At 43.7% G+C, this 15,335-nt stretch overlaps 1 protein-coding gene across 2 annotated transcripts in view; it reads right to left on the reverse strand.

Moving 5' to 3' along the window:
• Positions 1-1,313: 1,313 nt before the first annotated feature.
• The window catches only part of LOC100357083 (WW domain-containing adapter protein with coiled-coil), a 92,673-nt gene continuing 78,651 nt past the window's right edge, over positions 1,314-15,335 (reverse strand). The window contains exons 8-14 of one of the 2 annotated variants that reach the window (XM_070056034.1): positions 14,850-15,095; positions 11,997-12,119; positions 10,772-10,920; positions 9,206-9,324; positions 7,568-7,751; positions 6,232-6,359; positions 1,314-2,762 (exon numbers count right to left, since the gene is read on the reverse strand). In XM_070056034.1, coding sequence (XP_069912135.1) covers positions 2,693-2,762; positions 6,232-6,359; positions 7,568-7,751; positions 9,206-9,324; positions 10,772-10,920; positions 11,997-12,119; positions 14,850-15,095 — 1,019 coding nt within the window. In that variant the 3' untranslated portion in view covers positions 1,314-2,692. Of the gene's footprint in view, positions 2,763-6,231; positions 6,360-7,567; positions 7,755-9,205; positions 9,325-10,771; positions 10,921-11,996; positions 12,120-14,849; positions 15,096-15,335 lie in introns of both variants that reach the window. The other variant, XM_051820939.2, reaches the window with a different exon arrangement.

Raw genomic sequence — 15,335 nt, forward strand, 5'->3', positions numbered from 1 at the left:
GCTTGGGCCCCTGCACCCACGTGGGAGACCCAGAAGAAACTTCTGGCTCCTGGCTTCAATCGGCACAGCTCCAGCTGTTGCAGCCAATTGGGAAGTGAACCATTGGATAGAAGACTTCTCGCTGACTCTCCTTTATGTAACTCTTTCAAATAAATAAATAAATCTTAAAAAAATTATGTAGGGTACGTGTTTGAATCCATAGCAACAGACCAACTACGTAAAGAACATTCTAGAATACTATGCTTGTATTAAGATACTTTGCAGCTTACCTCAATCAAAAGTGGATCAAAAAACATTTCCAAATAAAATTTTAAGTTTCAAAAATTCACCACTAATAAATTTCAAATCCTAAGTATACATGACTAGCTCGTTTAGGGATGTTAAACATTTTTAAAACAAAGCAGTAACAGTGATACAGATTAATAAACTAATAAAATCAAATTCAGGGTTACCTAAACCACCAGTCAAGCTGCCATCACACAGGGACGCACCTGCTGATGACATCATCATCTGCTCACTTCTTTCCAGGAAAGGCCGAGAAGGGCTCTACTTTAACAGCTTTCAGGGTTTCATTTACACACACTGCACACATCCCCACAGGGATGACCGGTTCATGATGAGCTAATCCCTATTTGCCTTTTCTTACATCTACTAGTATTAGGTTGCATGGAAAAAGTTTTCAGCGAAAAGTCCTCTTAACTAGAATATTTATTTGATAAAATACCCAAAGCACTACTGCTTAGTTTTCCAAAATTTATTGAGAAATCTGCACATGAGCTCATCTTAAACATCAGAACACAACAGCGGCTTCTGACATCAAAGGCAAGCTGCTGGAGCTGGCAGTTGAGAGCAGATTATCTGTCCCAACAGGAAACCAAAGCCTCCAAGTTAGACGCTAAGATTTTCAAGTTAAAAAGATTCTGGGGGCTGGTGTTGTGCCCAAGTGGGGAAAGCTGCCACTTGTGTTGCCAGCCTCCGGTATGGGTGTCAGATGCTGTCCTGGCTGCTCCATTTTCAATCCAGCTTCCTGCTGGTGGCCTGAGAAAGCAGTGGAAGATAGCTGAAGTGCTTGGTCCCTGCTCCCCACGTGGGAGACCCGGATGAAGCTCCTGGCTCCAGCCTGGCTCAGCCCATGGCGCTGCAGCCATCTGGGGAGTGAACCAGCAGATGGAAGATTCTGTCACACACTCTTTCAGTACATAAATCTTAAAATCTGCATACAGAAACCCTTGTGATTTGACACGACACTAGCAGTGTCAACCTAAGGCCACATAACTAACACTTTAGCAAAGAAAAAAAGAAAGCCAAGGTAATTTTATAGTAGCAATAGTTTCTTTTTTATTTTAATATACTTTAGGAAACAATATACAAAGCTGAGCTTTCCCACCATTTTCCGATAACAGCAGGAAGCTCCAATTACACAAATTTAGCATTTTGTGATGGCTAAGAACAGCAGTCAGCACCAGACTTGAACAGTCAGCTACAGCACAAACATCCTTCAACAGGAAATGTCAGAGGAGCGAGACAGGCAAACCAGGGCTTAACGAATGACAACCACTTGGGAAGTGACTTCCTCATTCTTGTTGAATTCTGTATCGCATTAAATATCTCATACACAACTTCCCGTAAATATGCTTTAAACAAAACCTCCCTTCAGGAACTGCTTCAATTAACTATAAATATTCAACAAGAATAGTTTCTGATAAAGAATCCCCAGGTAGTTCAAATTCTAATATGCACTGACCGAAGGAAAAGAAAAATAACAATTTTGTTTGCTTTAACATGTTTATTACAACGATACAATTCACATCTGACTAGCGGTGTTTCCTCCTTCCCCTCCCACAACCGTGTTCATGGGCCACCTCCTCCTAGTGGAGCCATCACTGTCCTTTCAGCACACATGCCCAGCAGTACTTTCAAGTCCATTCTTACAGGGTGCAAATGGATTTCAATAATTTATACAAACAAGTGGGTTATGCTCAATCACTGCAATTGTAAGCTACTGTACACAGGAATGAAAAGGTTATAGAAAAGTGCCATAGCAACAGTGCCTTAAGAAAGGAGGAAAAGAGGAGCCTTACAAAATGGATAAAATCAGATCAGGATTTCAGAGGGAAATGGAACACACGGGAAATGAAAACATTTCTCTGCAAACAAATGGAGAAGCACTGCTCTCGATCAGGTGCAGGTGTGGAGACGGTTGTTGGATGGTATTTGTACACTGCCTGTATGGTTCAAAGTCGTATCCTTAGACACAGATCGCCTGGCGCTTGCACTCAATTTTTGAAAATGCAAGATTTCTGAATGATAAATTAACCCCCCCGATTTTTTTTTTTAAAAAAAGCTAATTTTGCAGACAGGTTTCCATGTAAAAGGCTAGGTATTTAGCCACCTCAGCATTGATTAGTTTTGGATGTCTAAGCTCTGTTACACATGGCTTCCCATGGCTTCACTCTACAAAACATATTTACAACGTGAAGAATACATCTACAAGAAATCTACACTTCAAGGGTTTTACAAATCAATCTTGTATCTTCCCCCTGAATCGACTCTCACAGACCCCGACCCCTTGTCATTTCCTTTGCCCAGCTTAACGGTCCAAAGTCTACTTAAATGCAGCTCAAAAATGTTAAGATTGGGCAATAGATTTACAGTTCCTGTACTCAAAAACCATGTGCAATTGTTCACATCTTCACACCATGAAGGAATTTTGATTTTTTAGCTTTTCGAGTTCCTTAATTTGTTGTCTCAAAAATAGTATCCTGAAAAAGAAAAGCAGACATCAGACCCTGTGTGTACATACACTTGTACAGAAGAAACAAACTTTCTCACCATACTAGGAGCTTATAAATGAGTCGTTAAAGCAATGTAATTCAAAATCTAATAGTTAAGGCAAGTAACTATTGACACATGCTGCATACTAAAGTGTGGGGATGACAAGAACTAGAATATTTCTTAGTTTTGTAACAATTTCTCAATTATTACTTTAAATATAAAAAATGATTTATGGGGCTGGCATTGTGGCACAGCAGGTTAAGCCACCACTTGCAACAACCACATCCTGCATCCGAGTGCCAGTTCAAGACCTGGCTGCTCTGTTTCCAACCCAGTTACCTGCTAAGGCACACACACAGGAAGGCAGTGGATGATGGTCCGCAAGTGCTTGAACCCCTGCTACTCACGTGGGAGACCAGGATGGAGTTTGATTCCTGGCTTCGACCTGGCCCAGACCTGGCTGTTGTAGTCATTTGGGGAGTAAATCAGTGGATGAAAACCAACCCCTCACCTGCCCCTGTCTGTCATTATGGAGTTGCTTTGCATACCAAATTAATGAATAAATGAATGCTCTTTAAAGAATTGTCTTAAAACATATTGCTCTATACACTATTATCACTTCTTAAATTTTTAAAAAAAATTTCATTTATTTTGAGAGAATAACAAGAGAGAGGGAGAGACAGAGAGAAAGGTCCTTCATCTCCTGTTTCACTACCCAAATGGCTGCAACAGCTGGATCTGAAGCCAGGAGCTTCTTGTGGGTCTCACATGCCAGTGCAGGGACCCAAGCACTCTGGGCCATCCTCTACCGCTTTCCTAGACCATAGCAGAGAGCTGGATTCAAAGAGGAGCAGCTGGGACACAAACCAGTATCCACATGGAATGGCAGTGCCGCTTAACCTACTGCAGACAGAGGCTTAACCTACTGCGACAAGCGCCGGCCCCTATTATCATATTTAAAAAAGGCAATGTATCTTAAACGTAAGAGAACATGAGATGAACCTGTGTCATACATGTGTTCTGACCCACAATATTTTAAGACTAGAATTAACTAGGTTCAAGAGGCTAATTTTTTTTTTTTTTTTTTTTTTTTTTTGACAGGCAGAGTGGACAGTGAGAGAGAGACAGAGAGAGAAAGGTCTTCCTTTGCCGTTGGATCACCCTCCAATGGCCGCCGCTGCAGCCGGCGCACCGCGCTGATCCGATGGCAGGAGCCAGGATCCAGGTGCTTTTCCTGGTCTCCCATGGGGTGCAGGGCCCAAGCACCTGGGCCATCCTCCACTGCACTCCCTGGCCATAGCAGAGAGCTGGCCTGGAAGAGGGGCAACCGGGACAGAATCCGGCGCCCCGACCGGGACTAGAACCCGGTGTGCCGGCGCCGCATGGTGGAGGATTAGCCTATTGAGCCACGGCGCCGGCCAAGAGGCTAATTTTTTAAAAATATCTACTGTTTATTTGAAAGGCGGAGCTGGGGGTGAGGGGTGGGGAAAGATATCTCCAATCTACTGGTTCACTTCCCAAATGGCCAGGGCAAGCAGAAGCCAGCAGCCGGAAGTCCATCCTACTCTCCAACACATGTGTAAGGACCCAAGCACCTGGGCCATCTTCCGCTGCTTTCCCAGTGCATTAGTGGGTACCTGGGATCAGAACTGGAGCAGCCAGGGCTCAGATGGGACGCTAGCATCACAGGTGGTGGCTTAAGCCCCCAAGCCACAATGCAGGCTTCCAAGAGGCTAATCCTTGCAAGAACAATCTCAACAGGAACATGAAAAGTTTGAAGACTTTAAAATTAAAGTACAAATCCCACAGTTTAGTGACCTGGATTTGCATGGACTCCAACATATCTCCTCTCCTGTGACCTACTTGTCACCTACATGGGTGAATCAGATACTGGCTTGATACCTGGTTGTATACACCTTTTTCCTTAGATGCAGTAATAAACAGAATGATTTCCTAAAAGTCAAACGATCTGCTTAGCAAGGCAAAATGAAGCTTCGTTTGTCAGAACTCCTCTCAGAACTCTAAGGTAACAGAATCCCAACTGCTGGTCATAAAAGCAATTCCAGATAGTTCAGTCATTGAAAACGTTAAAAACTCACTTTCCAAGTTTAATATATCCCAACTTTGTTATCTGGCAAATATTTTGTTTTCATGACAAGATTAACCCTATGACCCGGTGGCGTATACAACGTTTGTGCTTAATCTTTAAACAGACATTAAAAATGCTTGTGTTATTTATTGGGACTTACAAGTTCATGTTAGGGGGAATAACTAAAGAAATTGGAGAACGGAGCGAGCAGATCTGGCATGCCACGACGTGCCAGCCATCACCAACAGGTCCCTTGGAAATCATCATCTAACTAGGAATTTGCAATTTCAGCACTAGAGTGCTCATCTTGAGAGAGACACTACCGCTGACAACATTCTCCTTTTTCAATGATCTAGTGCTGGGGCCTACAGAGTTGTAAGAGAAAAAGACTACAAAAGCACTTACATGGGTTAAGAGATAAAATTTCATGATTATTTACCAGGAATGTTAAATTATGAAGTTACAGAATGACGATAAAAGAGGTTTTCTACTTAAAATTTGATTACTTCAATTTAAAATACAGCAGTCCCCCACTTATCTATGGTTTCACTTTCCCCAAAGCTTCAGGGTCTTAAATATTCACTGGAAAATTTCAGAAACAAGGTGCTCCTAAGGTTTACAACGGTCACGGTTCCAAGTGCCTGGAGGAAGTTCATCTTCATCTGCTGCTTGGGGTGGGAAGCACCTCCCGCCACCCAGCACACCAACAGTGCCCACTCCTGCCAGCAGACTGGTGTGGCGCCTAAAGTAACCCTTTACTTCACTGCACATGCCGCAAAGCACACGAGTAGTGATGCTGCCAATTCCGGCAAAGAGAAGACACAGGATGCAGAAAAAAGAATTCATCTTCAGGGCCAATGTTGTGGCATGGTGGGTAAAGCTGCCGCCTATAGTGCTGGGATTCCATATGGGGGCCAGTTCAAATCCTAGTTGCTCTTCTTCTGATCCAGCTCTCTGCTATGGCCTGGGAAAGCTGCAGAAGATGGCGCAATTCCTTGGGCCCCTGCACTCACAGGAAACCTGGAAGAAGCTCCTAGCTTCGAACTGGCTCAGCTCTGGCCATTTAAGCCATTTGGGGAGTGAACAGTGAATGAAGACCTCTCTCTCTGCCTCTCTGTAACTCTGCCTTTCAAATAAACAAATAAATCTTTAAAAAAAAAAGGGGGGGCGGGGATCTATCCTAGCTTCACTGACACACCTCAAACCACACAAGTCAGTGGTGAGCGCTGAGGATGGAAGAGGGTCACTTTCCATGATCACAACCACTGACCGGGGCTACCAGAACGGACCCAAGCGGGTCAAGGGCGTGGGGGTGGAGAAACTGTACGGAACTCTAAGAAACATAAAAATGTCAACAAAAAACCTACCTTTGCTCTCGCAAAGTTGCTTGAATTTCACAGACTCGAACTAAAGATCTTAAGTTTTTTAATTCAGTACAGATTTCCGACATATGAACACTTCCCATATTGTGGGCTTCTTCACGCAATCTTGATGCCTGTAATAAAACACAAAGTACATTATAAAAAACATCTGCATACAGAAAACACTGTTTCTAAGTGAAACTTATTATAGAATAATTCTTAAAATCTGCAAAAATGCTGGTCAAGAAGTTGGAGGTGAGGTGTATGGGATGGCAGATTTCTCTTAAAAAACTATGTCTAATCATGGAAAGTAGTCATTTTAAATCCCCTCTTCAGGACTTTTCGGAAAACAGCCTTTCCAGTATCAGGACGAGGGTCTCAGTACGTGTGGTTAATACAATGTCGGCTCAGGTAAGGACGATCGTCATCACAAGTTCAGGTGTAATGCTGACTGCAGAGCACTGCTATATTTGTTTCAGGAGACACAATACATCCTCTGTGAGCTTTCAGAACACCCCAGATGGTCAGTTATAAAAAAGGCAAATGGCAGGGCCGGAGCTGTGGTGCAGTAGGCCGAGCCTCAGCCTGTGGCGCCGGCATCCCACGTGGGCGCGCCATTTTGTGTTCCGGCTGCTCCTCTTCCAGTCCAGCTCCCTGCTATGGCCTGGGAAAGCAGCGGAAGATGGCCCAAGTGCTTGGGCCCCTGCACCTCTGTGGGAAGACGCTCCTGATCAGCTTAGCTCTGGCCACTGTGGCTATTTGGGGAGTGAACCAGCAGATGGAAGACTTTTCTCTCTGTCTTTAACTCTGCCTCTCAAATAAATAATAGTAAGTTAAAAAAGGGCAAATGGCAGTAACTGCAATGTCCTTAGCTGCTGGTGGGAGTCATGGGGTGAATATTCTTTACAGATTCCAGAGCCAGCACCGCAGCAGAGTGGAAAAGCACACTGACGGAGCCGCATCCCGGATCAGGTTACCATCCTGGGTAATTACTAAGTGGCAGGGGCCTCAACAGCAACACAGCAAAACTCAGCAGGTGCGCTGCTCAGCAGTTTCACGCAATGGAGAAAATAAACGTTAAGCCACTTAGCACAGACCTAAAGGCTGAGGACTTGATGGTGGTGGCTACAAAACTATTAAAATATTTATGTCAGTTTTTTCATCAATTACTCTGTAAGTAGAACACATCAAATTAATTAGAAACTAGCTATGAGTGTCTTCAAAAAGTTCACGAGCAGTGCACATTCATTTAATTTCACTTTCTGAAGTCCTACTGTTTAGCTTAAATTCTATGGTCCAGATGAGAACAGAGTGCTGCTCTGCCAGGCACCCAGGGCCATACCTGCTTCTCTGCGTGGTCTGCAGGCCAGCCCTGGACGTGTTTGATGAGACTCTCGTTGAAGTGTGCTGCTAGTGTGGGCGTTAACGAACAAGCAGGGCGGGCAGATGAATTCTGGGGTACGACTGCTGCATTTGATGCGTTACTACTAGAAGTGTGGTTTGGACCAGGCGACGGACTTCTCTGGCTACTAGAAGAAAAAAAGAGAACTGAGTGTGTGATATGTTTAAAAGGAGTTTCTAGGTATCCTAGAAATTGCCTGTTAATCTTCCATTAATTTAAAGATATCCAAATTCCTAAGAAAAATGTTGTTTTAATGTCAAATAAATAAAATTAACAACCCAAAGAATACTTTTATCATGTATTCCTCAACACATTTGGGGGCTGCTAGGGGGAGGGGCTAACACTACTGTCAGCAGCTCTCCAAGGATGAGCGCACAGCCTGCCTACTTAGCTCACCACACAACTATCAAGACGGTGACTAAGAAATGGCCATCTGATAGCAAGACACATCTGAGGGTTGTGCGCCGTATCTGTTGGGATAAGGAGGGAGAAAACACATGTCTTTGTCCAACATCGGAACAAAGTGCTGAGTCAGGGAGAGAAATAACGTGAAGCAGAAAACAGGTATTTTGACAGGGCACCACTGAATGGGCACAGTAGCAAAACAAGACCAACAACAAACCCTCTGAGACTGGTTATCTTCTTTTAAATCCGAATGGTTTGGGCCAGGGTTTGGGGATATGGTGATGTGAACCAAAGCTTTAATCACCCAAGTTGATTTCCTACCTGCTTCACCAGACTTGGCTCTGAGTGAATTTCAGTAATTTTCCAAAAACTAAATCTCCCAAAGGATGAAGAGTTTTCATCACTGAGGATATTTAAAATAATACTGCAGCCTCTAAAGACCATTTAAAAGAAGAATTTCTCAAAACTGTTCTGAGCAATGGCAACATTGCTGGAGTAAGCAGACAGCTTTCCAAGGTGGTTATTTTGAAGGGAACAACTCTCATTTGGAGGTATAAGTTCTGAAACGCTTGTTTAGAAAACAACAATAAAAACAGTTGAATTATTCTGCTACCTCATAGCATAAAATAAAAATAGGAAAATCAATCAACTGAAAATCATTCATTCAACAAGTTTCATTTCAAGTTGATTACTAATGAACACATGAAGTGAAAACACATACAGTGGCAACTGCAGATCTGAAAACCAATCTGTTTAGGGTCAAGCACAAGCTATCAGGAAAGCCTGCCACACACCGGTTGGGAAACACTGGCCCACGTTTGCGGTGTGTGATCATAGCTTCGATACATTCAATGAAAACTGCTATGAGGTCAAAAGTGATCTAATTCCAACAAATAAAGGAAAATCAGATGTCTTTTGTGCAAGTATGACATAATCCCACCTACTGTAAATTCTAAAGAAAAGGGCCACTGGCTTCAAAATAACCCAGGCCGCTCTGCGGGAGATAACATTCCTTCCCTTTGTTGTATGGAAGATCTGTCTGTACACTGCTAAGCCAGGCTGTCCGTGACCTCTCCCAAGACCAGGTTCTAGTCTCCAAAATCACAGCTGAACAATGCACTCTCTGTTGTTTTAAAGAAAACCACGAGGCAGTTTCAACACACATCAACTTACCTTGAGCGCTGAAGACTTCGAGGAGAGACGGGTTCATGAGCTTGCTGCTTGTCAGCAGTCACAGGCTGCTGTGGGGCTGACTGGGGCACTGGTCCTTGCTTAACTACTGGAGTACTAACCTGAAACAGCAAAACCTGGTGAGGAAGGCTTTGGGCACACAGCCAGCATCGAAATTAGAGCAAAGTCAAAGTGTTACTCTCAATGAAACTTCCTATCATTTCTACTCTCCAGTGATTTTAACAGTTGTCTTAATTCTGTTTCACAATAAAATTGCTACTACTGGATACAGGCATATTTAATTGTAAAAAGTAAAGTTAGGTTCTCAATCCAATCCATATCTTGCCCCCAGCAAACCTAGCTAACAATCTTAAAGACTCTTGAATCCAGAATTTTAAAAGAAGTTATCAAATGCCACATAGCTAGAAGACAGTCTAAGTTTTGAAACTTAAATCATAAACTAGTTCAAGGTCAAAACCATAAAATCACACAACAGCCCAAGAAACTACGTTTGACTTTTCACTACGGCTTTCCTTCCAATCTACTCTAATCTCTCTTCATTTACTGCTACTTCTGTAATCGAAACAAAAGCAATAAAACCAATTATCTATGTTCATACAAACATGCACACTCAGATTTCAATAATTTCTTGAGAAAATATAGAGTGGTCCAACCACACAATGAGCTACAGCCCATCTCTGATTAACAGAGATGTTTATCACCCCATACAGGTTTATGGCTGCCTATGGGACACGTATGTTATTTTTAATCAGGAGCCAGAGAGGGTTTTTAATTTCTAAGAATTCGCCCAGACAAATCTGGATAGTCTTGACGCTTCAGAATATTAATAACCTGCCATTTCCAATCAAAAAGTCTTTTCATAAAGAACATATTATTGGCCGGCGCCCTGGCTCAATAGGCTAATCCTCCACCCAGTGGCGCCGGCACACCGGGTTCTAGTCCGGGTCAGGGCACCGGATTCCGTCCCGGTTGCCCCTCTTCCAGGCCAGCTCTCTGCTGTGGCCAGGGAGTGCAGTGGAGGATGGCCCAAGTGCTTGGGCCCTGCACCCCATGGGAGACCAGGAGAAGCACCTGGCTCCTGGCTTCGGATCAGCGCGGTGCGCCAGCCACAGCGCACCAGCCATGGCAGCCACTGGAGGGTGAACCAACAGCAAAGCGAAGACCTTTCTCTCTCTACCCACTCTGTCAAAAAAAAAAAAAAAAAAAAAAAAAAAATTTAGGAAGTCCCACATAAGTTTAAATATCCAAGTATTCTTAAAACCAACTTGAGAAGGAACTTTGAAAGTGAAGAACTGACCGCCATTGCTTAAGGGATCTGATGCAGTGATTTTCTCGGGGACTAGAAAACTAATATTAGCATGCATTTCACTTTTAGGCACTATTTTTAAACAGACTGAAGATAACTTCTAAGCTCTAGAATAAGATCTGTTTGCTGAAACTCACATTTTGGTTGCTCCCTCATCAAAATGCAGACAAATAATAAGGTTACTCAAAAATTAACAGTTGTTAACTTGGAACTTTTGCGAATTTCCCTCAGAAGTGACATACCTTTGGCTGTGATGAAACAGGAGGAGTACTAATCAAAGGCTTGATAGGGACTGTGTTAGTCTGAGGTGTGCTTATTCTTGGAGACACATATGATCTTGGGGATGACGCATCAGACGTTAAAGACATTGGAGACTGATTAGATGGCTGGGCTGTGAAAGAGCGATGTAACCGATTTTAAATAAACCAAGAACTCTTGTAGTATGTGGTGAAGTTCTCTGCATCACTCTACACACCCCCCACAATCCTAGGTCCCCCAAAGAACACTTACCCAACCAAGTCAGAAACCGACATCCCATGTGGACTCACTGACTAAAGGAGCTCTGTGTCAGAGCTCAGCACACCCAGCACAGGACTCCAAGGCCACAGCAAGGAGTTGAGCCTGAGCCTAACCTCACACAGCAGCCCCTCAGCCCCTCATTGCTTCGCTGAGGCTCGGGCACTGTCCTGTGCTCAGTCTCCTGCCACACAGCCTAGTCAAAGGACTTCAAGAGCCTTTGTGCTACTCTACTTGAAGAGGGACCACTAGCTCAAGGCAAGAACTGGGTTGTTTCCATATTATGTAGCCAAAAGTCACCTGACATCAGGACAGGCATTATGCAAATTGTTGCTTGAGACACCAGATCCCAGCTGGGCAAGCCTGGTTCAGCTCCTAGCTCCTATGCTTCTGATATACCTCCCTGCTAACGGTCCTGGGGGGTGGCAGAAGATGGCCCAAACACCAGGTTCCTGACCCCTACATCTGAGACCTGGATGGAGTTCCAGGCTCCTGGCTTTGGCCTGGCCCAGTCCCAGCTGTTGCAGCCAGTTAGAGAGTAAACCACTGAACAGAAGATCTCTTTGTCTCTCCCTGTCAAATATAGTGTGTGTGTGTGTGTGTGTGTCTGTATTTAGAATCATCTAACATCAACATGCCCAAACTTCAGCTCTTCAAATATGTAACAATGCTTTCTGAAGATTGAGGGCACATCGCAGTTTACCTTCAGCTTTGGAGTAAAACTCTTTTTATTAGCAACTTAAATCACACTACATTACAGATTTACAGTAATACCTTAAGATAAATTCCAAAGCATCATCTAAAAACATTAAAAAAGGGAAATACATATACTACTGTAATGCTAGTGTTACCAAAACCAGCTAAAATAAAGATAGCTAATCTTTAAAGAAGTTTTTAAGAAGTGCTGATAAAAGTCCAGACAATTGTAGACATTTCTAAGAATATGGATACCTTGTGTTGAGAGTTGTGCAGCTTGAGAGATCAGAGAGGTTATGTTGAAAGCAGACGGTCCAGCAGTAAGAAACTTATGAATTATGGACTGCAGTGAAGCCTGGGTCACAGCTGCTGTAAGAACTAAAAACATTATTTCCTAAATTCAAACAGAAGCACAGAGGCCTACAAAGCATTAATAACAACCTGGAAACTTGAACAGGACTGGGAAAACAGCTGAAGCACTTACAACTGGAACTCTTGAAATAAAAATCTAGAAAATGGGTGATGGCGTGCACTGGGGTATAGTGGGTCAGGCCATTGCCTGCAATGCCAGTGTCCTATACAGGAGCCGATTCCAGTCCCAGCTGTTCTTCTTCTAACCAGTTCCCTGCTAATGGGCCTGGGAAAGTAGCAGAAGACAGTCTAAGTGTTGGGGCCTGTGGGAGACACAGATTGAGTTCCAAGTTCCTAGAGCAGCTTGGCCTAACCTCAGATACTGTGGTCACTCGGGAGTGGAGGATCTTTCTTGGTTAACTCTACCTTTCAAATAAATGAATCTTTAAAACAAGAGAAACAGGGGTCAGCGCCGTGGCTCACTTGGTTAATCCTCCGCCTTGTGGCGCCGGCATCCCATATGGGTGCTGGGTTCTAGTTCCGGTTGCTCCTCTTCCAGTCCAGCTCTCTGCTGTGGCCCGGGAGGGCAGTGGAGGATGGCCCAAGTGCCTGGGCCCCTGCACCCGCATGGGAGACCAGGAGGAAGCACCTGGCTCCTGGCTTCGGATCGGCACAGCACCGGCCATAGGGGCCATTTGGAGAATGAACCAACGGAAGGAAGACCTTTCTCTGTCTCTCTCTCTCCGTCTATAAATCTACCTGTCAAATAAATAAGTAAAAAATAATAAAAAAGAACCAAGATAAACAACAAAGAACAAAAACCTAGAAGATGGAATATAATGGGTGTAAGGATTTAAGATGGGGGCCGGTGCTGTGGCATAGCGAGTAAAGCCGCTGCCTCCAGTGCTGGCATCCCATATGGGCACTGGTTCATGTCCTGGCTGCTCCACTTCCCATCCAGCTCTCTGCTATGGCCTGGGAAAGCAGTGGAAGATGGCCCAAGGACTTGGGGCCCTGTACCCACGTGGGAGACCCAGAAGACGCTCCTGGCTTCAGATCGGTGCAGCTCCAACCGTTGTGGCCAATTGGGGAGTGAACCAGCAGATGGATGACCTCTCTGCATCCCCTTCTCTCTTTGTAGAACTCTTTCAAATAAATAAATAAATCTTAAAAAAAAAATGCTGCCTGTTCCACTTCTGATCCGGCTTCCTGCTAATGTGCCCAGGAAGGCAGCAGTGACAGCTCAAGTAGTTGAGCCCCTGCCCTCCATGTGGGATACTAGGCTAGAGTTTCTGGCTCCTAGCATCAGCCTGGCTCAGGCATTGGCTACCTACCATGGCTGCATAGGAAGTAAATCAGAGAATGGATGATCCCTCTCTGTGTCACTATGCCTTTCAAATAACTAAATCTCTTAAAAATATTGAAAAAGATTAAAAATAATCTGAGGTAGATAGAAACTGAGTGAGTTTACAATAAAGTTAAATTAAGATCTACTATTAAAACTCCTCTCTGTGAGACTTTTTAGAAAACACTAGAGCGTGTTCTCAGAACTGTGGGTTATCCCAGAAACCTAGCCAATTTTATGGGAAGTGCACAGGGCAGTATATAAGATTAACCAGATAAATGGCTGTTATTTCATGATTTTTTTTTTTTTTTTAGAAAAGCAGCCACTCAAACCCTTCAGCTATATCCATTCCAACAACCTTTTAATTAAGAGTGAGCAGAAAAAAGATGGTACTTAGGAAACCATGTACTTTTGATACTTAAGAGGCCAGAACTAAACATTGTAATTAATCAGGAAAAATGGCAAAATTTTATCTAGTACCTACCCCTTTCTCAGAAAATGCTTCAAGTATTTTATATAACTACCTGAGCTCCTCATTTCCTAGTATTTAGCACCTACAGAAGTGATTCATCTCTAGTAACTACCAGATACATAGCAAGTCTTGAAAAATATACACAAATGTAACTATCACTAACCCAATTATATGCCATGGCTTTAAAATATGTGGAACATAAATTCTAAATTCTGAGAAGTTCAAATATGAATTTGAAAAGGGAAAAAAGACTAGTACTAAAGCAGAGATTTACGAATTTTATACAACACAAATACATTTTACAAATTTTTTTAATTTGACAGAGTTAGATAGTGAGACAGACAAAGGTCTTCCTTCTGTTGGTTCACTCCCCAAATGGCTGCTACGGCCGGAGCTATGCTGATCCGAAACCAGGAGCCAAGTGTTTCTTTCTAGTCTCCCATGCGGGTACAGGGGCCCAAGCACTTGGGCCATCCTCTGCTGCCTTCCCAGGCCACAGTAGAGAGCTGGACTGGAAGAGGAGCAACTGGGACTAGAACCCGGTGCCCATATGGGATGCCGGCACTGTAGGTGGAGGACTAACCAAGTGAGCCACAGTGCCGGCCCCCATAAATACATTTTAAATACCTTTTCACTATGGGGGCAGGCTTTTAGTCTAGCAGTTAAGAATGCCTGGGTTTTGATTCTCAGCTCTGTTCCAAATTCCAGCCTCCTGCTAATACACACGCTGGAAGGCAGCAGGAGACAGCTCAAGTACTTGGGTCCTTGGTGCCTACACGGGAGACCTGGACTTCGTTCCTGGCTCTTATTCCTGCCTTGCCAACAGTCACGGCAGGTCATTTGGTGAGTGAAACAACTGGATGGGAGCTCACTGTTGGTCTGTCTCTCAAATCTTTTTGGGGAAAAAAACATGATAACCATTGTTACTATGAAAATTTACCTTCATTTATTTTGGATATGTCCACATTAGAATTATTAAGCTGCAGTGTAGCTTGCAAAGCAGGAAGCAACTGTCTAAGAAGATTTGGGTCCTGAAGTAATGGAGGTATTGGTGACTGCGGAACAGGCGAAACGGGGACTGCTGAAGCGGATGTCGGAGGTGCAGACGTGGGATTCAGTCCAGAGGCAGAAGACGTGGAAGGAGTTGTGCAAGAATGTGACACTGCCTTGTCTCCTGGTGCAGATTCTAAATAAATAAGACAATATGGCTGAAAAAAAGTTACCTGAATGTGGCAAAGCAGAACAAGCATACGTATGAGAACTGGCATCTGAAACGTCTAATTCCATTTAGTCTGTACAATGGAGCACACAAAGTGCTCAGTAAGTACCTGACCAGGTGACATAAATGCAAGTCACAAAACCTGATACCGCACTCCTACGTGTGACATACAAAGTGCTGAGCTCTGCCTACTGGGAATGCCGTCCT

Source organism: Oryctolagus cuniculus, chromosome 13, assembly GCF_964237555.1.
Source record: "Oryctolagus cuniculus chromosome 13, mOryCun1.1, whole genome shotgun sequence".
In the NCBI taxonomy this organism is placed as follows: domain Eukaryota; kingdom Metazoa; phylum Chordata; class Mammalia; order Lagomorpha; family Leporidae; genus Oryctolagus; species Oryctolagus cuniculus.